At 41.5% G+C, this 25,079-nt stretch overlaps 1 protein-coding gene across 2 annotated transcripts in view; it reads left to right on the top strand.

Moving 5' to 3' along the window:
- PAK2 (p21 (RAC1) activated kinase 2) overlaps window positions 1-23,913 on the top strand; it is a 76,748-nt gene extending 52,835 nt beyond the window's left edge. For both annotated transcript variants that reach the window (XM_084639340.1, XM_084639341.1), the window contains exons 7-15: window positions 1,078-1,207; window positions 2,021-2,084; window positions 4,423-4,471; window positions 7,692-7,804; window positions 10,034-10,151; window positions 13,963-14,062; window positions 19,217-19,413; window positions 20,948-21,085; window positions 21,668-23,913. In XM_084639340.1, the coding sequence (XP_084495466.1) occupies window positions 1,078-1,207; window positions 2,021-2,084; window positions 4,423-4,471; window positions 7,692-7,804; window positions 10,034-10,151; window positions 13,963-14,062; window positions 19,217-19,413; window positions 20,948-21,085; window positions 21,668-21,754 (996 nt within the window). In that variant the 3' untranslated portion in view covers window positions 21,755-23,913. The remainder of the gene's footprint in view (window positions 1-1,077; window positions 1,208-2,020; window positions 2,085-4,422; window positions 4,472-7,691; window positions 7,805-10,033; window positions 10,152-13,962; window positions 14,063-19,216; window positions 19,414-20,947; window positions 21,086-21,667) is intronic.
- The last annotated feature ends 1,166 nt before the right edge of the window (window positions 23,914-25,079 follow it).

The following is a 25,079-nucleotide window of genomic DNA, read 5'->3' as shown; positions in this document are numbered from 1 at the left end:
TCCCTCCAGAGGACCCTCCCCCCCGCTCCTATAAAGGCCAAATGTAATCTTCTCTTCCCTCTCTGCCACTGTTGCCTTGCTTTGTCTGAGGGGTAGGTATGGAGTGTATACAATGTTCACAGAATATTGCTTTAAGGAATAGGCCACATGATATTTAAATAAGAATATAGGTGGAACATTACATGTCTAAAGATCTGTAAATATTGCCACATTAGCAAGTATAACTGTCAATTTACGTAATTTTTCAAATGATGAACAGTTAGGTAGTTTAGTTGACACACGTGAACTGTCTTCTGCTCCCCAAGACCGAAAGATTTGGCTGTGCAAAGGTATCTGCTGCATCTTCATTTTAGTATAGCTTACTACTTCACAATCTCCTTTCAGATGATTTGTGCCACTGTTAAATAAAGAGCAGTTTATGATGGGTGGGAATCATATAATGTGAGGAGAGACTGAAGAAATAAGAAAATGTACAAAGGATGAAGGGGCAGTTAAACCCTAGCCTCTATTCCAGCATATGGTGTAATAAGGAAGTCCTGTTAGAGAACAAATGGGTAGAAAGCCTTCCCTCCACCCTGCAAAAAAAGTGGAGGTTAGACTACTGTGCTTAGTAATGTTTGTATTTCCAACTAAGCTTTCAAATTAACAGTTTATGGAGGTAAGTACCAGACTCTTTAATTCATGCTTCTGCAGTGTTTGAAGAGATTTCCACCCAGTCTGGCAGAGCAAAGCAATGATGTACCAATTACATTGTAGGACAGCTTTTGCAATGAGTCCCCAGCTGTAGAAAAGAAGCTAGAGGCAACAGGGATCCCTTTCCTAAGTAAATAGACCCCTAGCCATCTGCAGTGTCCAGCAAGTCTCCAGGTCAGTTTTTCAGAATCAAGTAGTGTTGCAGCCACATTGGCTAGTGTTCAAAAGCAGCAGTTCTCAGAATGAGTGGCTCCTGGTTCCAAAAGTTTTAAGTGAAACAATGCTAGTGGTCAGATAAGAATTTATGGCACTTTTGAACCTGAAAGTCAGTGGTTGCAAAGAGAACTCTGAGTTCTAATAGTGAGTGTTCTTCTTTTGCCACAGATTTACACACGGTCTGTAATTGACCCTATCCCTGCACCAGCTGGTGACTCTTGTGATAGTGCTGCCAAGTTGGCTGACAAGCAGAAAAAGAAGACCAAAATGTCAGATGAAGACATTATGGAAAAGCTACGTGAGTTGTAATTTTTTTTTAAAATACAAACTCCAGTATTGATGCTAATTATCAGTAATTCCATTATTTATATGGGAGGGGTCTGTGCAGACCTAATCAGCACATTGCTTTGAACTGATAATACCTATTGGAGTCTGTTACAGAAAAGACTGCAGATATCAAATCAGCATGATGAATGGTCTGAGGCTATCACAAAACAATCTGTACAGATGTTTGGTTGCAGTTTCTGTTAGCCAGAAAATGGAGACAAATGACTGTCTTTTGACTAAGCCATCATCCCCGTTTTTCATATAAGGGTGATGTAACCAAAAGACTTGGTTATTTTCTGTCATCTGCTAGTTGGGAGGAACTGTATTCAGGCATCTGGACTGGTCTTGAAGAATGGAAATTAACAAGTAAACAAAATTTCCCCATTTGAAGCTGTTTTAGGGTCAATGTCGCACTTGTGGCACAGTGATCAGCTTCTACGGAGGTGTTCCTTTTAGTGCAGAATACAGTGGATTTTTGCTGTTCCTAATTCCATAACCTTCATAGATGCACTCATTCAGCAAACCAATGCCATTGTCTAGCACAAAGCAGGCAATGACTTAGTTTAGATAGGCAGTACAAATACTGGATTATTACTGATTCATCCCACAAATGTGTTACAAGTCACAAATGTCATACAGAAGAATATAATTTAATTGTATAAAAAGCTCTGTTTTTATTACCATAAGAATCAAAAGAAAAAAGCACACATCGTACTCTAATAAAAAGTGAAGAATGCTCCCTTAAATCACTGGTTGGCTTTATGTTTTGTGTGGAATTTTTTAGGGACTATTGTGAGCATAGGAGATCCCAAGAAAAAATATACCAGATATGAAAAAATTGGGCAGGGGTGAGTATTTGTCGAGCTATCCAAAATTTTTCACTGAATGAACTAGTATTAAAGGTGTGATGTACTCTTGTCCTTTTGCCACTATTTATTAAAGCAGAAATGTCCGTGTACAAGCAGTAATAATCAGATGCAGGGGACTTCAAACAGTGATAGAAGTTTTGAATCTGTTCCTTTATGGGGCTCTGTGTGTGCATTAATGTCTCTTTGGAAACAGATCACTTTCTGGTGATACTGAATGGGAGTGAAAATGTATTAATTTAAGTGAACTTTTGTCTCTTTTCTCTTCTTCCCCTTATGAGATAAACTTATCTGTTCTTTTAATGTTATGACTAGTGAAAAGCTGAGGGTGATAGAATTCAAGTTTTTCCTAACCCGGTCAAGGTGCTATCAATCTAGTGTAATTTGCTCTAGGTATTTCCATGAATCATTTCAACATAAAAGTTCAGTTGAAGGATGAATACTGGCAGAGCTTGCATAATTTGTTTTAATATAAATGTTGTTCTTACTGTGTTTGCATCCCCTCTAACAATATTTTGATATTTTGTGTGTATGTTGGGGATTGAGGGGTGAAATAGAATCCCCTTTAGAACTGACTGTCTGATTTATCCAATATTTGGGAATAGCACAAGGTATAGGGATTTGCATACACTGACATGCAAGAAAAGTAGTTTTCCTGTTACTATGGAAGAGGCTGGTCCTGTGGTGACTAGTGTGCTCTTTCTGAGCTGGCTGGTATTTGTATTTAGTACTTTTTTATTTGAGTACTCCTTGAATGCCCTTCTTTCTTAAGAATATAGCTGCTATACTGGGTTGGACCATGGTCCATATTGCCAAGTATTTTGTTGCCAACAGTGACCCATTCCGGAACTTCAGGGAGAGAGTACAGAACAGGGTAATTAGGGAGTGATCCACCCCGTCTTCCTCTCCCAGCTGCTGGTGACCAGAGGTTTAGTGTCGCCCTGAAAGCATGGGGTTGCACTCCTGACCATCTTGGCTAATAGGCATTAATAGATCTCTCCTCTATGCACTTATCCAGTTTGGTTTTTTTATCCAGTTACACTTTTGGCCATCACAACATGCCATGGCAGTGAGTTCTACAGGTTAGTTGTGCAAAAAAGTATTTCCTCTTGTTTCTATGAAACCTGCTTGCTGCCTATTGATTTCACCAGCTTTCTAAAGGGAAATCAGGCCTTGCCAACTATTAGAATTCTTTGAGAAAGTCATCAAGTATGTGGACAAAGGTAATCCAGTTGATACAGTGTATTTGGATTTTCGCAAAGCCTTTGACAAGGTCTCTCCTCAAAGGCTCTTAAGGAAACTAAGTAGCCGATAAGAGGGAAGGTCCTCTCATGGATCAGTAACTGATCGAAAGATAGGAAACAAAGGGTGGGAATAAGTTATCAGTTTTCAGAATGGAGAGAGGTGAACAGGAGGGTTCCCCACCTATCTGTCCTGGGACCTGTGCTGGGTTCAACGTATTCATTAATGATCTGGAAAAGGAGATGAACAGTGAAGTGGCAAAGTTTGCAGATGATACAAAATTATTCAAAACAGTTAAGTCCAAAGCAGACTGTAAGGAGTTAGCGGTAATCTCTAAAAACTGGGTGACTGGGTAACAAAATGGCAGATGAAATTCAGCATTGATAAGTGCAAAGTAATGGACGTGGGGAAAAAACAATCCCAGCTATACATAAATCTGTATACGTGTATTTATATATACGATGGGGTCTAAGCTATTACCACCCAAAAAAGAGCTCTTGGCGTCACAGTCAATAGATCTCTGAAGATTTCCACTCTATGTGCAGTGGCAGTCAAAAAGAACTATTAGGAAAGAGAGAAATTATCACAATGCTACTATATATCCACAGTGTGAACTCATACCCTGAATGCTGTGTCCAGCTCTGGTTGCCCAAAAAGAAATATGGTGGAACTGGAAAAGGTTCAGAGGAGAGCAGCATAGATGCTCAAGGGTATATAACAGCTTCCTTTCAAGGAGAGACTAAAAAGATTAGGACTATTCAGCCTAGAGAAAAGATGACTAAAGAGGGATATGATAAAGGCCTACAACATCATGATGAATGATGTGGAAAAAGTGACTAGAGAAGTGTGTTTACCCTTTCACACAATACAAAAGCCAGGGGTCAGCTGATGAGATTAATAAGCAGCAGGTTTTTACAAACAAAAGGTAGTACTTTTTCACCCAATGGGCAGTTCCTGACAGTTTTTAGATGTGCAAAACTTAAAAAAAAAAAAAAAAAAAAATCTGTGATCTGCCTGTGCATGTATATCCTTGTTAGGTTTGAAATCATACAGCTGATCACTTACCTTGTATTCACAGGGCTTCAGGTACAGTTTTCACAGCTATCGACGTGGCAACAGGACAGGAGGTAGGATCTGTGTGCTCTGTATGAATATTTTTCATTTAAATCTGCAGCTATGGGTGACGGATTGAATTGGATAAGGTTTTTTTTACCAGTGGCTCCCATCTCTGGCATTACTTCTCAGTAGAATATTTGTGATAGTCATTTGTAACAGTGCATTCCTTGTTTTGTAGGAACCAGATGATGAATACTAAATATAGGATTTTGTTTTTCCAATGAAATGCAAAGGGACCAAGATGTTCAGAGTTGTGGGTTTTGAAAGCCGTTTAACCTCTACGTGTTGTAGGCAATATTGTCTTGAATTCTGACCAATAATTTTGCATTTAGCCTTCTACATAGCTTCATCTGTGACCATGATAGTCTTGCCCATAAGGAAATTGCTTCTCACCAAACAATGCCTTCTATTTTAATTAGCCTACCTTCTACATATCCTGTTCCCAGATTCTTCCCATTGATCACACCCATACCACCTGGCAGACGTGGTGGCATCATTGTCATCTACAGATTGTTCGTTAAGCCTTCACCATCCTATTTGCTTTGGTGTTTTCCTTCAAACATCTTTTACTCCATGGGTCCCCTACAACTAAAATTCACAATTGTTGACTTCTTTCTAAAATCATCTTTTCTTTAATTGCTTTACCCATCAGCTCAGTCAGTCTCTCCTTCTGCCACCACCTCCTCTGGCACCTGAATGTTCATTTTGCTAATAGCTGAAATGATCTCACCTACAGTTTTTCCTCTCACCTTTATAGCTGTTGGCTTCTTCCTCTTTTCTCCCTCTTCATCCTAAGAGTAACCACACCCTGGATGTAATGAGTAATTTCCCCCTGTACTTTCCTTTACCTGTCTCACACTAAGCACTTTTTGTGCTTGTCCATCTGTAACAAAATCCCATACCTGGATTCAGTTTTTCTAGCCCTTCTTTACTTCCTGTTGGAGACAACTAACTCGCTGTACGTTTTTCAACCAACCTACCCTATAAAAATGCTTTCCATTGCCGATCTCTCCAGAACCCATGGTACAATAATAGCTCAAATCTTTAAGACCTCTCCCGCACCCCCACCCCAAAAAACACCCCAAAACAAAAAAACTAAAGTTCTGGTACACCAAAATATGCAGTATTGTAATAATCACAACAAAACATGACATAGCTCCTCTCCCGGGTTTCCTTCTGATTTCAGCGATACTATTGCTATTCTGTAATCTCCAGTGTCACTCTCTTGCACTGCCAATTCAGTCCTTCACCCACTTGACATCTCTTCTTCTCTGAACAGAGCTTACAATTTCTTCCACTCCAGAATTGCATCTGTCTGTGGTTATCACATTGTCAGCTTTTCCCTGTCCCTTCCAGTAGCACTACCAATCCTCTGTGTAGTTCCCATGAAATCTCCGGTGCCAGACCATTGATCCAGCACTTGATCACTTCCAATCTCTTTCCTCCCTCTAGTAGTGAAACCGTCTTTCACATGGCTTCCTCATTACTTCTTTTACCTCAGTGCAGCATTTAGACAGTATGTAGCTGCCAGCTCTAAACGCTATTTTAGCTCTGGAGGGGATGACACATCAGACAGTAGACCATTCCTTCTCCATCTGTCTTAATTATAAAACATCTACTTCCAGCTCATAGATGGACATGGTTCTTGGCAAGAAGAATACCATAGTTATTAATGGTCCAACTCATTCCTCTCAATTTCTCAACCTTGATCTTCTTTTCAGACTTTATGGCTGTAATTTTGAAGTTGTCACCCCACGAAGCTCCTCTTTGTTCCTTGTCTTGCTATGTTGTAAAAGTTCACCTCTCACCTGTTTATCAACATGTCTGCCTTTCTCTCATCACTCACTTTATTGAATCATTCTTTCGGGCATTGTCATTTCACACCTTCATATTTTCAGCTCCTTTTGCCTCACAAACGCACTTTTATCCAAATGCTAGTCTGTTCAGAACAAAACATATAGAGAAAATCCTATTGCCTTCTCCTGAAAAGCTTGCACTGGCTATCACTTGTATCCACTACAAAATCACTCATCTTCAAACCTGTTAATAGTTTCTCTCTTGGCTCTGATTTCATTTCTGTCCCCCAAACCCTTCCTACATAAGAATGGCCATACTGGGTCAGACCAAAGGTCCATCTTGCCCAGTATCCTGTCTACCGACAGTGGTCAATGCCAGGTGCACCAGAGGGTGTGTACCTAACAGGTAATGATCAAGTGATCTCTCTCTCCTGCCATCCATCTCCACCCTTTGACAAACAGAGGCTAGGGACTCTATTCCTTACCCATCCTGGCTAATAGCCATTAATGGACTTAACCTCCATGAATTTATCCAGTTCTCTTTTAACCCCTATATAGTTAGACCTAGCCTTCACAACCTCCTGAGGCAAGGAGTTCCACAGGTTGACTGTGCACTGAGTGAGGAAGAACTTCCTTTTATTTGTTTTAAACCTGTTACCTGTTAATTTCAATTGGTGGCCCCTAGTTCTTGTATTATGGGAACAAGTAAATAACTTTTCCTTATTCACTTTCTTCACACCACTCATGATTTTATATACCTCTATCATATCTCCCCTTACTGTCCTCTTTTCCAAGCTGAAAAGTCCTGGCCTCTTTAAATCTCTCCTTATATGGGAGGCTAGGACTCCACTTCTCTCTCTTCTGATCTGCACTGTGTTGGAAGTGACTCTTTTGCTGGCACTGCATTTCCTTGACTGTGATGGGGTGATGTTAATAGTGGTGTAACTGCCAATGGAAGGGGAATTAACAGCAGGGAATGCAATTAACAGGACATGCCTGTCACATCACTTCATAGTTTCCTGTTCTTTTCCTGCCATTACCCTATCCTTTGCTTCCCCTCATGCTGCAAGCTACTTCTGCCTGCACCAACACTGACTTTCTGATGTGTAATTATATCACCATTTGTGTCGCTTCTGAATTTGGCTCACTGTCTGGAATAGTCATGCTGCCACTTTATTGACTTGCTAACCTTTTTTATAAAACACAGCTCCAGTCCTGCCTTGTACATAGCTTATAGCCAGCAAGGTGTTGGACAGTTTGACAGAGCATCCCTTGTTACTACTAACCCACATGCGTTGTCTAGTCCTCTGTTCTAATCAGCCAATTCACTTTTACTGCAATATTATAAATGTTACTTAGTGTTGCAAGGGTTTGGCACTCAGGTTTGTATGACTAACACTTCATCTTGTATTTTACCCTTTCCCCTTGTTTTCAGGTTGCTATCAAACAGATAAACCTGCAGAAGCAGCCCAAGAAGGAGTTGATTATTAATGAGATCCTGGTAATGAAAGAATTAAAGAATCCCAACATAGTCAATTTCCTAGACAGGTAAATGCAGACAATCGAACCGTTAATCTTCCTTCTCCCAGGAGTCCGGATTCTAACCTGACATCTTCTGTAATTCTGTGATCACTGTGGGTACTTTTCCACTGCAGCTGGAAGCATGCGTCCCAGCTCCGGCAGACAGACATATTAGCTTTGCTTGAGCTAGCACTCTAAAAATCACTACAAATAGCCAAGTGGCGAGTAGCACAGGCAGCACATTGTGCTAGCCCCTGAAATACAAATCTGCCTGGCCCCCTGTGCACACACTCAGGCAGTACCGTGAGTATTTGGTTTAAGAGATCGCCAGGCAAAAGTCAGGTATGTTGCAGGGTGTAGGGCTGGTGATTCAGTAAGTAGCATTCTTTTCTGATTCGGTACCAAACCAATATCCCAAACTGGGGTTGGGGAGCTGCTGGAGGTGCTGTTTTAGATGATATGCAAAGCTGTAATTCTGACTTTTTAGTCAACAAAGATCTTTCGGCATTTTGGTAAGACAAGTTTGGCCCCAGCTTTTAAATCCAGTCTGTCTACCTAAAAACGTGTTTTCCTAATTGATCTAAAACTCATAGAAATGTAGGGCTGGAAGGGACCTCAAGAGGTCATATAGTCTATCTCCCTGCACTGAGGCAGGACCAAATACACCATACCTGGCAGGTGTTTGTCTAAACTATTCTTTAAAATCTCTAATTTTGGGAGTTACACAACCTCCCTTGGTAACCTATTCCAATGCTTGACTATCCTTATAGTTAGAAAGCTTTCCTAATATCTAACCTAAATCTTCCTGTCTGCAGGTTAAGCCCATCGCTTCTTGTCCTACCTTCACTGGACATGGAGAACAATTGATCACTGTCCTCTTCATAGCAGCCCTTAACGTATTTGAAGATTATCAGGTCTTCCCCTCAGTCTTGTTTTCTCAAGACTAAACATGCCCCGTTTTTTAACCTTCCCTCATAGGTCAGATTTTCTAAATCTATCACCATTTTTGTCACTCTTACCTGGATTCTCTCCACTTTTCCACAATGTTTCCTGAAGAGTGGCACCCAAAACTGGACATAGGACTCCAGCTGAAGCCTCACAAGTGCCAAATAGAGGGGGACAATTGCCTCCTGCGTCTTGCTGTTAATATACCCCCAAAATATTTCCCCTTTTCGCAGCTGCATCGCATTGTTGGCTTACGTTCAATTTGTGATCCACTATAACCCCAAGATCCTTTCCTGCTGTACTATTACCTAGCCAGTTATTCCCCATTTTGTATGTATGCATTTGAATTTTCCTTTTTAATTGTTGTACTTTGCACCTGTACTTATTGAATTTCATCTTGATTACAGATCAATTTGTCATGGTCATTTTGAATTCTAATCCTGTTCTCCAGAGTGCTGGCAACCTTTCCCAGCGTGGTGTCATCTGTAAACTTTATAACATTCTCCACTTCATTATCCAAGCCATTAATGAAAATATTAAATAGTATTGGACCCATGAGATAAGTCCTCCTAATTTGACAGTGAACCATTGATAATGACTGAGTACAGTTTTTCAATCACCACACACCTTAGTAATTTCATAGACCACATTTCTCTAGTTTGCTTTTGAGAATATCATGTGGGACTGCCAAAAAGCTAAAGATAGATCATGTCTACTGCTTCCCCCCCATCCTCTAGGCCTGTACCCCTGTCAAAGGAGGAAATTAGGTTGGTTTGGCATGATTTGTTCTTTACAAATCTATGCTGGTTATTCCTTATCATATCCTCTAGGTGTTTACAAACTGATAGTTTAATTATTTATTCCAGTATCCCTCCAGATTTTGAAGTTAGTCTGACTGGTCTATAATTCCCCAGGTCCTCATTGTTCACCTTTCTAAAGACAGGTGCTGTGTTTTCCCTTCTCCAGCCCTCTGGGACCTCACCTTTCCTCCATGAATCCATTTGATTGCTAATCCTAGAATATTAGGGTTAGAAGGGACCTCAGGAGGTCATCTAGTCCAACCCCCTGCTCAAAGCAGGACCAGTCCCCAACTAAATCATCCCAGCCAGGGCTTTGTTAAGCCTGACCTTGAAAAACTCTAATGGGTCCATGATTGCTTCAGCTACTTCCTTAAATACCCTAGGGTGAATTTTATCAGCCCTGTTGTGAAGTATTCTCTTGAACAGTTGCTGCAATACACTGTCAGTCATTTATCAGTCCTGATTCTCCACTCCTGGCAAATGAGTTTATTTCTGTATTTTCTGCCTTTAGTTTTCTTGTAGGTGATGAATTGTTTGTTGTGATGGAGTACCTCGCAGGAGGGTCACTCACTGATGTGGTCACAGAAACTTGCATGGATGAGGCACAGATTGCTGCTGTTTGCAGAGAGGTGGGTGTTATGTTTCTGTGGGTACGGGGTGAGAGTGCAATCTTCTTCCCACATTTACATTACTCACCAGCCACTGCAACAATTGATTTGATGTCCAGCCTTCATTTAACTTCTTCGCTAATAATCGGAAAGAGGAATTAAGCAGCTTTCTAACTAATGTCGAAGAGGATATTTAATTGGAGAGAATTCTACTGACTGTCTAGTGATGTCAGGGAAAAAATATGAAGATGAGATAAATAAGTGCAGAAAAATAACAAAATGAGTAACAAAAAAATGCAACTTAAAAGATCTGGGGAAAAACAATCCAAAGCTGTGGGAGGGAAACCAGTGATGGATAGAGCTGGCTAAAGGTGACAGCAGAAAGCAAATGAGACATGATTTTGCAATGCAACATGGCAATAAAAGCTGATGGAGTTTTGGGCTGGTATATAGATACCTCAAATCATGGAGCATTGGGGTAGGAGTGTCCCTTTCTATTTGGTACCTGGAATATTATGTTCATTCTAGTTACCATTTTACCAGAAAGATACTGACAGGCTGGATGGAGTTCAGAGAAGCACAGCAAAAAGTTTCAGGTGGCGGTAGTGATTCACTTTCAAAGAAAGATTTGAAGACAACCTTACAGGTATTTAGCAGGTGTAAACAATAACAGGGAAATCCATGGTTGTTTGAGTGTGTATATAGCCAAGAGTAATGAGAGTGAAAAAGTGCGCTGAATATGTAGAAATCCTGAGCTCTGTTACCCTGTGGAGTAGTCTCCAAGGGGAAGGGGTGGAATAGCTATCACCGGGAAGGCTTATGAATAGACTGGGTAAAACGGGATACCAGAGGGTACAACCCTACACTGGCATGGCAATGGACTGGATGGTTGAGTATGTTTGTTCGTTCTCTCTCTAATTAGTTCTGTGGTCCGTTCAGACATTTAAATTATGGAAGGACGCGCTTTCTCTGTTCAGCTATTTTCTGAAAAATAACTTAAATAACAAAAAATTGTAGCTGTGATGATCTTAAGATGTGTGTTATCAAACCTGGAGACTTAAAAATCTACCTGACATCACATCCCAACAATTTCCCTGAATTGGAATGCAAGAGTCCAGCACAAACCCAATTTATTGTCGGGGTAATTATATTATCTACCCTGCATGGGAAGGTTTTAAAAGCCCCTTAGCGTGCATCAGCTGGGCATCTGCTTAGATGATGCACTGCAAGGGAGGGCTGGGAAGCACGCTCATACGTCAAAGTGTGGATAGGTAATTATTTCCTGAGGAAACCAGAGCTGCTTCATATGCAAATAGAGGATATAATTAAAGGCAAAAGTAACTACTTACGGTAAGATCAGGTGTGAACAAGAATGTTTTTTTTAGCCTATAAAGTTTTAATAAAAATAAGTATACTCCTGCTTAGCTATTTCCAGTTTGCCATCTGTTTTAACTAATTTGCAGTTTTATTTCCAGGAATCTTTTTGCCCAGTTAATTTGTCTTCAATTTTTTGGCCTTTCCAGTTTCTTTATATTTATTGTTCATCTTGCTGCAGCACCTAAAGGGTCTGTTCACAACCAGAGATGGACAAATCTTTAGGAAGAAATAGTCCATGCTGTAAAGCGCACTTTCCCAATTTCATCTGAGAATTTTCAGCAAGGCCATTTCAAAATAAAACTCAGCTTTCTTTTCCAGTTGCAGTACATAAAACACTTTCAAAGCAAACTTCTGAGGCTGAATTCCTAGCCTCGGTTCTTGTTTTAACAGTTAAAATCTCTAATGATGGCATTAAAATCAGACCAATAATTTAAACCTAAATTAATTCTAAAGCACTCTGGCTTACCATCATCAGCTTAAACTAATCTAAGGTTTTATATCAATTCAGGCTCCTTGACCGTTTTTAAGGATTTAAACCAATTTAAACTAAAATAAAGCAAACAAAGAAAAAAACCTCAAAACATAATAAACTGGGACAGTGGAGGGTCTATTGAGGGAGCTGGAGGGCTAGCCACTAGATCAGAGGTGGGCAAACTTTTTGGCCCGAGGGCCACATCGGGATTGCAAAACTGTATGGAGGACCGGGTAGGGAAGGCTGTGCCTCCCCAAACAGCCTGGCCCTCTCCCCCCATCCACCCCCTCCCACTTCACGCCCCCTGACTGCTGCACCCAGAACCTCCGCCCCATCCAACCATCCCCTGTCCCCTGACTGCTCCAACCCCTATCCACCCCCCCGCCCGGGACTCCCTGCCCCTTATCCAACACCCCCCCCCCACACACACACACCACCACTCCCCGTCCCCTTACCATGCTGCTCAGAGCAACAGGAGCTTGCAGCCATGCCACCTGTGTTCCCTGGCAGGAGTGGCAGGCCAGAGAGTTGGTGGCGCAGTGCGCTGAGGCTGCGGGGGACGGGGGACAGCAGGGAAGGGGCTGGGGGGCTAGCCTCCCTGGCTGGGAGCTCAGGGGCTGGGCAGAATTATCTTGCGGGCCGTAGTTTGCCCACCTCTGCACTAGGTGATATATTAAGCAGTAGTTATTCAGGGATAGGACAGTGTTCAAGGCAATCTGTAAAAGTCATGCCTATTCAGGAAACATTTGTTGATTTTGAGAAGTAAGATCAAGCCAAGTTTTAAGATTATGAATATGTAAAATCAGCAAGAGTGGGCTCTTGCTTGACTCACCTTAAATCATTTCAAAGCTAAAGCTCTTCAGAGCCCAGCTATATTCTTAACTCCTTAGATTTTGAATAAATCTAAAAAAAGAAAAGCAGGCAAAAAATTTTAAGCTGTTGATTTCAAACTCAGCTTCATTTCTTGGTCTCATTAAGATTATACTAAGTTAGTAAGATATTAAGCTAAGTTTAAAGAAAATGGTGGTTTTTAAAATGATCTGTCTAGATGTCAAATTCAAAGTTAAATTGTCTCCAGTTTCCAGTAAATTGAAACTTAATACTCTGCATTTAACTAGCTGCCCATGAATGAGTTTAAACTTACGGTTAAAACTTACTTAAAACTGTGCACACCATTTGACTTAACCAATATTTCTACTGCCCAGCGTGTAAATTCTGAATACTCATGACTGGTAAATCAAAACCGCTTTTCTAAACTGAGCATATGTATTACTTCTCAATAAGGGTTAATTTGTGGAAAGTTTCAAACCCAACTGTTTTGGTTGCAGTTTTAAATAAATATAATTTTTTTTTACAATGAGGAAGAATGTAAGGGTTTTTTTTACCTTTGCTGAACTCAAATAACTGGAGGAATTTTCCTCAAATAATACCTTTAGGCAGAAACCCAACATGGAAAATTTCAGCCTAAAAAGTAAATAATTGAGAGGCCTAGAATCATGTAAAAACTTTTATAAAGGAAACTGTTTTGCACCCTTCCTTATAGCAAGCACTACATATATTTAAGAGTGAAGCATCCTCCTTATAGTGAAACTCTACCAAAGGAAACTGATCTCAATAGTCAGGATTCCCCAACAACTGGAAAGCTATGAAAAGTAACACTTAGCAAAGTGAAAGTGCTTTGGAACTTTGGGGAATCTTAGATGATGCCTGGCTAGTGAGCACTTTAGTTCAGTTTGCAGTTCTGTAATGGCAAGGAAATAGCGTATTCTCTGAGGTTAAAGAAGCAGGTTTTGACCTCAGTGAATTTTGGATGGGAATAGTCTGGTTTCTCATCATGAGAGCTTCCTCCACTGGATATTTAAAGTAATACCTGCTACCTTTTTACACATTGCATTATATGCACATAAACTTAGCTTTTTGATTCACAACACAAACTGTATTTGCTTTTGCTAAATGTTTTCCTTTTCCTCTTCCCCTGTACAGTGTTTGCAAGCACTAGAATTCCTACATGCCAACCAGGTAATCCACAGAGATATTAAGAGTGACAACGTACTTTTAGGAATGGATGGATCAGTTAAACTCAGTGAGTGCCAGACAGTTGTTTCAACCTGCTGCTTCTTTATAAACGTTTTGCAATGAATAGTATGTTTGTAAGCGCATAGTTGTCACAGATAGTTGAGATGAATTTTTACTAATAATCAGCAAAGGAATTCATTCCGCTTTGCAAAAATAATTTTGCCCACTATAGTTGGTTTTGTAATTCTGAGCATCTGAAAGTTACTGACTTTGAGTGTATCAAACAAGAAGGATGTTTAAGTAACTTATCAATGCGTTTGTAAATGTGAGTTAACCTGCAGTGTAAAGTGAGATAAAGATACAAGGATTGCCAGTGAGGGAAGCTGGCAATAATCGGAGCTGCCTTATTGGCTTCTTTCAGATTGTCAGAACTTGCTCCAAATGCTTTTGCACTGTCCATTTAATTGACAGGATGAAAATTACACATTTGTATTTCAGTACTGCCTAAAGGCTGCAAACCACGTAGGATCCTATTGTGCTGGACATGGCACTTGTCTTACTTTTAACAGTAGTTAAAGAAAATTAACTACAAAGGTAAAAATAATGTTAGAGATTGGGAAAATATTTTTTGTTTTCAGCTTTTTATATTGTGCATCTGACAGCACTTATTATGCATTTGGTGGTTGTGTGCATCTTTCATACAGCAAGTGAGGAAAGGAAAAAAAACTTGAAAAATTGTGAATTTAATCTCAGTTGTTGTCAGGAGTGCTTTTAGGGAGAGGTGCATTGAGATTTACACACTGAGCACCTAAAAGTTTGCTAAGCGCTACACAGATGCCTAAGACGACATGGGGAGACACTTCGAAAGCTGCTTTCTGGATTTGAACACCTGGGAAATCTACCACTGTTCCCTGTTCCAAGAGCTTGTAGTCTAATTTCAGTTATGATACATGGGAGAGCTCGTAAACAGTAGTGGGGAGAGGTAAACAGTGAAACATAATGGGGTTACTCAAGTACATTAAGTGCACTTCTTAAGGGTATATCTGTCAGATTTATAGGGCTGTGGAATTTTTGCTTTGTTTACAAACCAATTATTTGCAGGCTCCTTTCCTAATGAGGTGACAAGTGAAAGGCAGTGGAAGGTGTAAGTGGGAGAGATTGAATGGAGGGAGGAGAGAGGATTCTAGCAGAGGATGTGTAAAGAGGAAGGATTTAAGGAAGGACAGGTTGAAGGTGAGATAGGTGATAGGAACAGGTATGAAGAAGAGGTGGTTGTTGAAAGAGGGAAAAAAGGGGGATCAGCAGAGATGGCATGGGGGAGCAGGGGAAAGTAACTATAGAAACTTGCTAGCTGAAGCAGGTGGCTGTGGAATCTGTTGAGGTTAATGGAATCTGTAATCCTCTATTTGGTGAAGGAGGCGTGGGCTATTGCCCACCTCACAACCCACTGGGAGTATCTGTAGTGAAGATGGTGGCAGGTTGACCTGGTCCATGGGAGGTGGCTGATGTGCACTCCCATGCTAGGAGAAGGGGCCTGAGCAGTCTTGAGGGCATCTCGGCACTCAGGATGGTACGGTGGGTGAAGGTATCTTTTTTTTTTCCAATTTTGCTGTCTCTGAAGAAGCTGACAGTGGGAGGTCAGTGTGAATGCAATGGGGATCCCCAGGTGGATGAAGAGTGGATGGGCTGCCAGTGCTTGGTCTCCTTGAAACACCTTTCCTTGCATAGTCTGCAGAGGCCCACACCTGCCTTCTCCCTGCTGGTGTTGTGGAGGCTACAAGGCTTTTCTGGGGCACCCAGAGTTTTTAATAGGCTGCCCTGTAAGAGAGCTGCTGCTTCTGTCACATTTTTGAAGTCGCCTAGATTTCAGGTTGACTGTGACCCTTTGAGCGAATGTAAGTGAATGATGCTATAGACCTAGAGGGGAAAGCCTTTATGAAAGAGTAGCAAGATGAGCTACTGGCTGCTATTGCTTTGGAGACTGGGAAGGAGGTAGATAGTAGCTTGCTAAACTGCCTTCAGGCAGCAGTTAAGATTTTCAGGCATGAAACCCATTTGTCAGCATTATCTGGTACTAGCATTTAAAATGTAGGGAAAAGCATTTTTAAAGTTTGAAATCCTATTTCTCAAACTAATATAAACCTTAGGATAAACCCTGGCTTTTGCTGAGATTGTGTCCTCATTGGTGCTCTCCATGCCTGAAAAGAAGTGGGAGATCTGCAGGTTGGACAAAGTAGCAGGGTGGAATACGCACTGAAAATGCATTGTTGATGCATTCCATTCATTCCAGTAAAAATAAAGGGCCAGATTTTCAAGAGATTTTACATTTAGGTACTAAAATAACGGCCAAAATTTCCAAAAAGCATCATAGCACATTGGTGTTGAGCTCTTTTGAGAATAGGCATACTTGTGGCACCTTAGACACTAACAAATGTATTTGAACATAAGCTTTCGTGGGCTACAGCTCACTTCATCAGATGCACAGAATAGAATATATAGTAAGAAGGTGTGTGTGTGTGTGTGTGTGTGCGTGCGTGTACACACACACACACACAGAGAACATGAAAAGGTAGAGTAACCCAGCCACTCCCAGTCTCTATTCAAACCCAAGTTAATGGTATCTAGTTTGCATATTAATTCAAGCTCAGCAGTTTCTCCTTGGAGTCTGTTTTGGAAGCTTTTCTGTTGCAAAATTGCCACCCTTAAATCTTTTACTGAGTGGCCAGAGAGGTTGAAGTGTTCTCCTACCGGTTTTTGAATGTTATGATTCCTGATGTCAGATTTGTGTCCATTTATTCGTTTGCGTAGAGACTGACCTAATCACATTAGCCACTCCATCAGGGGCTCGTTCACCTGCATATCTACCGATGTGATATGTCATGTGCCAGCAGTGCCCCTCTGCCATGTACATTGGCCAAACCGGACAGTCTCTACGCAAAAAATCTCTTCGAGGAGGGATAGCTCAGTGGTTTGAGCATTGGCCTGTTAAACCGAGGGTTGTGAGTTCCATCCTTGAGGGGGCCATTTAGGGATCTGGGGCAAAAATTGGGGATTGGCCCTGCTTTGAGCAGGGGGTTGGACTAGATTACCTCCTGAGGTCCCTTCCAACCCTAATATTCTGTGATTCTACGCAAAAGAATAAATGGACACAAATCTGACATCAGAAATCATAACATTCAAAAACCAGAAGGAGAACACTCTCTGGCCTCTCTGGCCAATCAGTAACAAACTTAAAGGTGGCAATGAAGTGAGCTGTAGCTCACGAAAGCTCATGCTCAAATAAATTGGTTAGTCTCTAAGGTGCCACAAGTACTCCTTTAATTTTGCAACAGAAAAGCTTCCAAAACAGACTCCAACGAGAAACTGCTGAGCTTGAATTAATATGCAAACTAGATACCATTAACTTGGGTTTGAATAGAGACTGGGAGTGGCTGGGTCATTACACATATTCAATCTATTTCCCCATGCTAAGTATCCTCACACCTTCTTGTCAACTGTCTAAATGGGCCATCTTGATTAACACTACAAAAAGTTTTTTTCTCCTGCTGATAATAGCTCATCTTAATTAACCTCTTACTCTACCTTTTCATGTTCTCTGTGTGTGTGTATATATATGTGTGTGTATATATATATATATGTGTGTGTGTGTGTGTCTATATATACACACACACACACACACACACGTTTTCATATGTTAAATATACACACACACATCTTCTTACTATATTTTCCATTCTATGCATCCGATGAAGTGGGCTGTAGCCCACGAAAGCTTATGCTCAAATAAATTTGTTAGTCTCTAAGGTGCCACAAGTACTCCTGTTCTTTTTGCAGATACAGACTAACATGGCTGCTACTCTGAAACCTGTCTTTTGAGAATGTGGCCCTTGGTAAATCTAAGCTTAAAATGTTTCATTTTAAAAATGCTCCAAACCCCAAGTGTTTTAATTTTGAACCATAACTTTTACCTATAATAGTCTGATTTAAAAACAAAAATCCAAAAAGATTTAAAAAAAATACCAAAATCTGTTCCCCATTGCAAAGTCTTTATTTTGCTGTGTCTAAGATCTGAGCTGCTAATAAGAAAATGCACTTTTCCAGCCAGCAGATGGAGACCTTGAATGAATCTATATAGAATGAGTCTAGCTTGCTCTTCAGTTGTTTCCTTATCTAGGTGATGGCTTTGTTCCTCTAAGCTTTTTCTGTGGAATATACTTTATAGTAGCTTCATATATCTAAAGCCTCACTTCCAGACCTTTGTTAACCATAGTGCAATGATTCAGTAGCTAAACCTGTGATTAAAATACTGAAGTTGGTAAATACAAAAATAAATACCGAAATTATTTTTGTATAGGGTTACCATATTTCAGATTCCCAAAAAGAGGAATGATGGGAGGTGATGGAGGGGATGCCCACTGGAGGTGGGGAAACTGTCATGGTGGCAGGGCAGCTGGCACAAGCCCAGGACACAGCGACAGCCAGCAGTCAGCGCCTGCCTGTGAGATCCTTTCACAAGGAAGGAGAGATGAGACCTGGGTGGGTGGGGTCTGGCAGCTATGACTTGTAGGGGAATGGACCAATCAGCTGAGGATGCAGGGGAGGGACCAATTAGGGCTCTTTCTGAGCTGCAGCTTGTCTGCTCTGCAAAAACCTGGACATGGCTGTTACTTGAAAATCCTGCCTGGGCAGAAAAAGGAGGCTCAAAAAAAGGCTCTGTCCAGGAAAACCTGGACATATGGTAACCCTATTTTTGTACTGGGACTGGAGCCCAGTCTGATGGTGTCATCCTTTCGGGTTCAGGACCATTACATTACACAACATAGTATAAAGTCTATACCAGTGCACAAAAACGTTTTCACATATGTTGTTGGTCCCTTTTTGTTGGAATTCTGGGTGGCTTGAAGAGGGCTTAGACAAAACATCACTCTTTTATAGGAGACCACGAGTTACCTTTATAAAAAAGAACTTAATTCTTTAAGTATGATTTTATTTGTTGTAGGCTATATTCTTCAGTGTTTGTATCAGCTTGCTGGTTGGACTTTCTGCTGTGACATGAAAAATATAGGAAAACTTTGAGATTGCAAATGTACAGATGCAAAAGATGTTTCTATAGTAATAGAAAAATGTGTAGTTCGATAATTGGGGCTTTGAGATGGGATTCACAGCAGACTAGGATGCACTGAATTAACTGTCATTAACTAATTCCTTTATTATCATGCAGCCGACTTTGGTTTTTGTGCTCAGATCACCCCAGAGCAGAGCAAGCGCAGCACCATGGTTGGGACTCCCTATTGGATGGCTCCTGAGGTGGTCACACGGAAAGCCTATGGCCCTAAAGTGGATATCTGGTCTCTGGGTATCATGGCTATTGAAATGGTGGAAGGAGAGCCCCCATACCTCAATGAAAACCCTCTGAGGGTAAGATATTTCATCCTTTAGGAGTGCTGCATCAATCATGAATATAAAACAGTGGCTCAGAAATGTGAAGAGATTTGGGACCTTTAATTTACAGATTACAGGTTTGAATCCAAACCAGGTTAGAAGTGTTTAAATGGTTATCAGCTGATGGCTGTTTAGTACAGTCAAGGCAGTCCCTAATAGACAGGAATCTACATGAAAAAATCAAGGGTAATTAGTGCAGGTAGCTCTCAGTATAAAGGAGGATGATCTAATAGACATGGAGGATATTACCCTTTCACCCTGAGAGATGGTCTCTCCAGAACATGGTTGAGGCATCTTGACAGTACCTGTTTTTAGTTAAATAGTAGAATTCATATCTGAGTACTGACAGTCTTTTGCCAGCAATAAACTTCTGTAGGCTCAGAAAAGTAAATCCAATTAAATTACAAAGAACAAAGTACAAAGCGTGCTCTTTCTCCTTATATAAGGATATGTTTATTATAGTGTCCATCACCGTAAATTCTTAAGTATCTATAGTCATCTTGTTACTAACAAAAGCAAGCGACAGTTGCTAAAGCTGTGCAATGCCACTCTTACAAGCATCTACCAATGTGAGGAGAAGCAGGTTGTATTCCTTCTACCCCTCAAGACTCAGGCCATGTCTACACTATGGGTGCTACAGGGGCACAGATAGGTTGCTATGGCGCTGTGGATACGGGTTTACCATCGCTGTAGGAACTCCACCTCCCTGAGCAACAGCAGCTAGGTTGACTGAAGCATTTGTCTGTCAACCTAGCTGTGCCTACACTGGAGAGTTAGGTCAGCATAGCTACAGCACCCCGAGAATGAGCTATGCCGACCTAACTTAAGTGTAGACCAGGCCTACTGCATTGCCTCTAATATTCCCAGCCCTTAATGGAGAGATGAGTTCAGAAGTTGTGCCCAAATATTTAACCAAATCAGGTATGTGTAGTGTTAGTCTGTCCACAGTTTGTCATAGAGCAACGCTCTTTATCTCAGCGTCCTTGTGGTGGGAGTCTGTCTTTGGGCTGCTCTTATTCCATAGTTGCTCATTGTCATTGTTTTGTAGCACGAAACCTGCCCATGTATTCATTTGTAGGAGCTAGATTAGTGGTGAATAGTGGTTGCAAAGTATACAAAGGCATACTATACATACTCAAATGAGGTACCCTGCCTAGGTCCATCATGCATATTCCTGTTTTATCATCTTAAGGGGGAGACTTTTGAGAATATATGTGATAAAGTCTAAGTTTACTTCCTGGTTGTTTTACATGATTAGTATAATGATCATAACAGGAAAAAAGAAAAATGACATTTCAGTACCTGCATCAGGCATCCAAATTGAAGATTCAGCGAGGAAACTTAATTGTCATATGCTAGTCAGTGTCTGCTCTGTCAATCTCCTTTCCTTTTTCCATTCAATAAATGCTTCTTCTAACTTGAAATACTAATACATTGCAAATCACATTTTTTAGAATTTTAACTGATGACTTCAGTGTAATGACCTTTTTCTCTCTCTCTCGGTTTGCAGGCTTTGTATTTAATAGCAACTAATGGCACACCAGAGCTGCAGAATCCAGAGAAACTGTCCCCAATATTCCGGGATTTTCTAAATCGTTGTTTAGAGATGGATGTAGAGAAAAGAGGATCAGCCAAAGAACTGTTACAGGTAAGTATATGTATGTTGGGGTCTTCCCAAAAGCTTGAAATTCGGAGGTCACTAAAACTGTAGTCAGCTAGTGCTGACAGACGCTTGTCTTTGTCTTCCTTTTCCTACTGAAGAATCATTTAATGGGGAATAGTGGGAGGGAAACACAGGAATCAAAATTTGCAACACAAATGTAGATGATTCTTCTACTGAAATCACTACTGGCCGCTTTTTGCCAGCGGTGATTCTTCAGTGACACCACAGCTTAGTTAAACAGAGAGGCTGCTGTAGCCAGCACAGCAAACACAGAAAAGGGTAGAGGGAAAATATCAAAAAAAGGAATATCTCTGCATGGGGAAGGTTGCTGGAAAGAGGACGGCAGGGACTAGCCAGGGATATTGGATATTGCTATGTGGAGGAATAGCTGTCAACAAATCTGTTCTTCTATGGGATCATTCATTGGGCATATCTCCTTGAGGTGCTGCATATTGGCACCTTTGTGAAGTGCTTTCTTAACTTGGATAGAAAGTGCTATGTAAATACAATAGTTTGTTTTTGAAATTTGACTCTTACTAACTTACTGTGTTTCTCTGTTCCTGGCAGCATCCTTTCCTGAAACTGGCCAAACCTCTGTCTAGCTTGACGCCATTGATCCTGGCAGCCAAAGAAGCAATGAAGAGTAACCGCTAACATTGTTGCCATGGCCTTCATTTTTTTTTTTTTTAAATCTTTATAATATATGAAAATTGTTACTCGTTAGGGGGGGTTGAAAAAAGTCTGCAAAAGGGAAAAACGCTCACCCAGAAGACACTCGAAATGAAATATGGTGACTTTTAAGTAAACCCTTTTTAGGGTCCAAAAGGAATTGTGGACTGAATCACTGGTCTTTCACCTCTTTTGCAGACAGGCCAGGAATCTTGCTTCCCATGCCTGGGGTTTTAAGTTTTTTGATGACTTTGCTGTAACAGTTCCCATTCATTGTGCCCTCTTGGGTACTTTCAATACTTGAATGACAGGTTCAAGCTTTTGGAGAGAGGCATTAATTTTATCTGCTGATCTTTCCTTCTCCTCCCCTTTTCCTGTCCTCTTTCAAGTTGCATTGGCCATCTCCCGTATGACTAGATTAACAGCAGGTGTGACAGAAATGTGAAGGTACATTTTACCCCTACCCCCTTACCATACAATTTAGCTGTGACTGTACTGTAGAATTAATGACTCAGATACTTAAAAAATTAACTTTAAATGAAATCTGCTTGTAAGTAGAGTATAGGGAGAGGGGGAAGAGAAGAGTTCAGCTGTCTTTCTGATCTGTGGCTGCTCCAGGGACTTCTAATCCAAGAGAGACACATCTCAGTGTAGCAAATTGTGGTGGTTCAGGTTTTGGGAGGTCAGCCTACACATATGAGGAAAAGGGAGCAGATGTTTGAGGAAAGAAACGCGCCCCCCCCCCCCCCATTGTTTGGTTCCATTCTCCACTCCTCTCTCCCCCTCCCCTCCCCTCCCCTCTCCCAAACTTCCCTAGACTTGTTGGCCAAGGCAGAAGGGATGTCTTGTGTGGTGTAGCGGTTGGTCTTAAAACCAAGTGTTGTATCTATGCTCTTACTTGGGCTATGGGATTTATGCTGGTGCCTTTGACTTTTTTTACATTTCCCTCCTTTGTATCAAATGAATTTTTGTATATGTTGTAATTTTATTCCCAAAAGCAAATAATGCAACAACCTTGGAGTTGTCAAGATTTAAGTATTAGAGCTATTTTTTCCATTTTTATATGTGCTCCATTTCTACTAATGAAATCAAAAGAACAAATAATTCATCAGAGCTGAGGAAAATGAAGATCCAAGACTCTTTTTTTATAATTCAAACAGGAGCTTATGAACACCTGGGAACACCAAAGTGCTGTTCTATGGAGAGACAGTCTGAGGCGGGAAAGTAGTTTCACCAGACATGAAAGGGGCTTACTGGAGTGGCTGATGCATGACTGGAGAGAGTCGTCACGTCAGGATGGCCCCTTCTCACTAAAGACCTTTTACTAGCTAGGATGGCAGAAGACAACATTTAGTGCAAGAAAAAAGTGCTTTCCTATAAGAGCTAGTGAGTAACTTGAGTTGTTGAGTTCTTGAGATGGTGCCAACTGAAGTAACAGTAGAAACCATAGAAGTATCCTTGGATTGCTGCATTTATACCTATAGATTATTTTCATAAGGATCAATTTGTAACTGTAATGTGCCAAACGATGCACATGAAAGAATAGCCACTAATTTGGTGCTAAGCAGTTGTGTTGCATTCCCAACTGGCAGTGCATGTCAAGCAGAGAGAGTCCGGGTCCTGGGGTGAGATGATTCCATTTGGTGTCTGACAAATTGTGTAAACCAGAGTTTGACACATGTTCTTTTTACTGTGGGAAGGCTATTTTCTTCTGTGTACGAATAATTTCAATATTTATATGCGGATAGAAATGGCTGTTCTGGGTTTTGGTAACTGAGAGATAGCTCTGCCTAGAGCACCTGAACAAATTATCTTTCACTTCCTGAGCCTATATATCATGGATTTCATTCTCTCAGAACTTATCCTTCAACAAATTGCACCAGCAAATTGCTTTGCGCCAACAAGATACCTTATTCATGGAGGAAATAGAAACACCACACTTCAGTCTGACTTCTTGTAAACACTAGTGCAGGGGTGGGCAAACTTTTTGGGCCGAGGGCCACATCTGGGAATAGAAATTGTACAGTGGGCCATGAATGCTCACAAAATTGGGATTGGGGTGCAGGAGGGGGTGAGGACTCTGGTTGGGGGTGTGAGCTCCAGCGTGGGGTCAGAAATGAGGAGTTCAGCGTGCGAGAGGGGGCTCCGGGCTAGGGTGGGGGAGTGGGGTGCAGGGGGGAGGTGAGGGCTCCGGCTCGGGGGGTGCAGACTCTGGGGTGGTGCTGGGGATGAGGAGTTTGGGGTGTAGGAGGGTGCTCCACACTGGGATCGAGGGATTTGGTGGGCAGGAGAGGGATCCGGGCTGGGATCGAGGGGTTGGGTCGTGGGGAGAGGCTATGGGGTGCAGGCTGCGAACGGCACTTACCTCAAGCGGCTCCTGGAAGCAGTGGTATGTCCCTTCTCCGGCTCCTATGTGGAGGCACAGCCAGACAGCTTTGCATGCTGCCCCGTCTGCTGGCACCACCTCTGCGAAGCATGTAGGAGCCGGAGGAGGGCCATGCCGCTGCTTCTGGGAGCTGTGTAGTGTGGCCCCCGACTCTGCGCCCCAGCTGGAGCGATGGAGTGGGGCCATTCGGCTGCTTCCAGGAGCTGTGTAGAGCAGCCCCATGCCCTGTGCCTCAGCTGTAGCGCTGGAGCAGGGTAAGCCCCAGACCCTACTCCCCAACAGGAGCTCAAGGACCAGCTTAAAATGGCTCATGGGCCGTAGTTTGCCCACCCCTGCACTAGTGTAACAGCTACCAAGCTGAATTACTTTAATGAGAAGAATAAATCAAAAGAATACGCAGCCCACTAGCCATAAAGCACTAGAATGCTTCATTCCAAGGAAGTGTCATGTCATGGGCTGAATACTCTAGATCTGCTTCCCCTCTTACAAACTTTTTATGTACTGAAAGCCATTGATACCATAAACCGTAGAATGGCAGTGGCCTGGTTTCAATACATGTGACTCAAAGTGAAAGATTTTCCTGTCCATAGAGAGAAGCAAGGAGTACTGGATTATCTTTTCTTTTCTCATCAGTGGCTCCCTGTTTGTCCATTGCTGGCAATGGACTTTGTGAAAATCAGACTCCTAGTGCAGCAGTATAACTTGGCTTTCCTTGCGCCTCTGCTGCGTGCTCCCCCCCCCCACCACGCCCAGGTAGCAAAACTTAGTCTACCATATAAATATAATTTTTTTCTGAAATTAGCAGGTAAACTTAAAATCATGAAGTAATTTTAACTTATTAATTCAGTCTTATTGATAAAGAAAACTTCCTTCTGATCTTGCAATAGCAAATCTGTCTAGATCAGTATCTGTATCTCTTTAAGG

This window comes from Lepidochelys olivacea (genome assembly GCF_965140295.1).
Source record: "Lepidochelys olivacea isolate rLepOli2 genome assembly, chromosome: 9".
Classification (NCBI taxonomy): Eukaryota; Metazoa; Chordata; order Testudines; family Cheloniidae; genus Lepidochelys; species Lepidochelys olivacea.
This window is presented reverse-complemented; position numbering and strand designations above follow the sequence as displayed.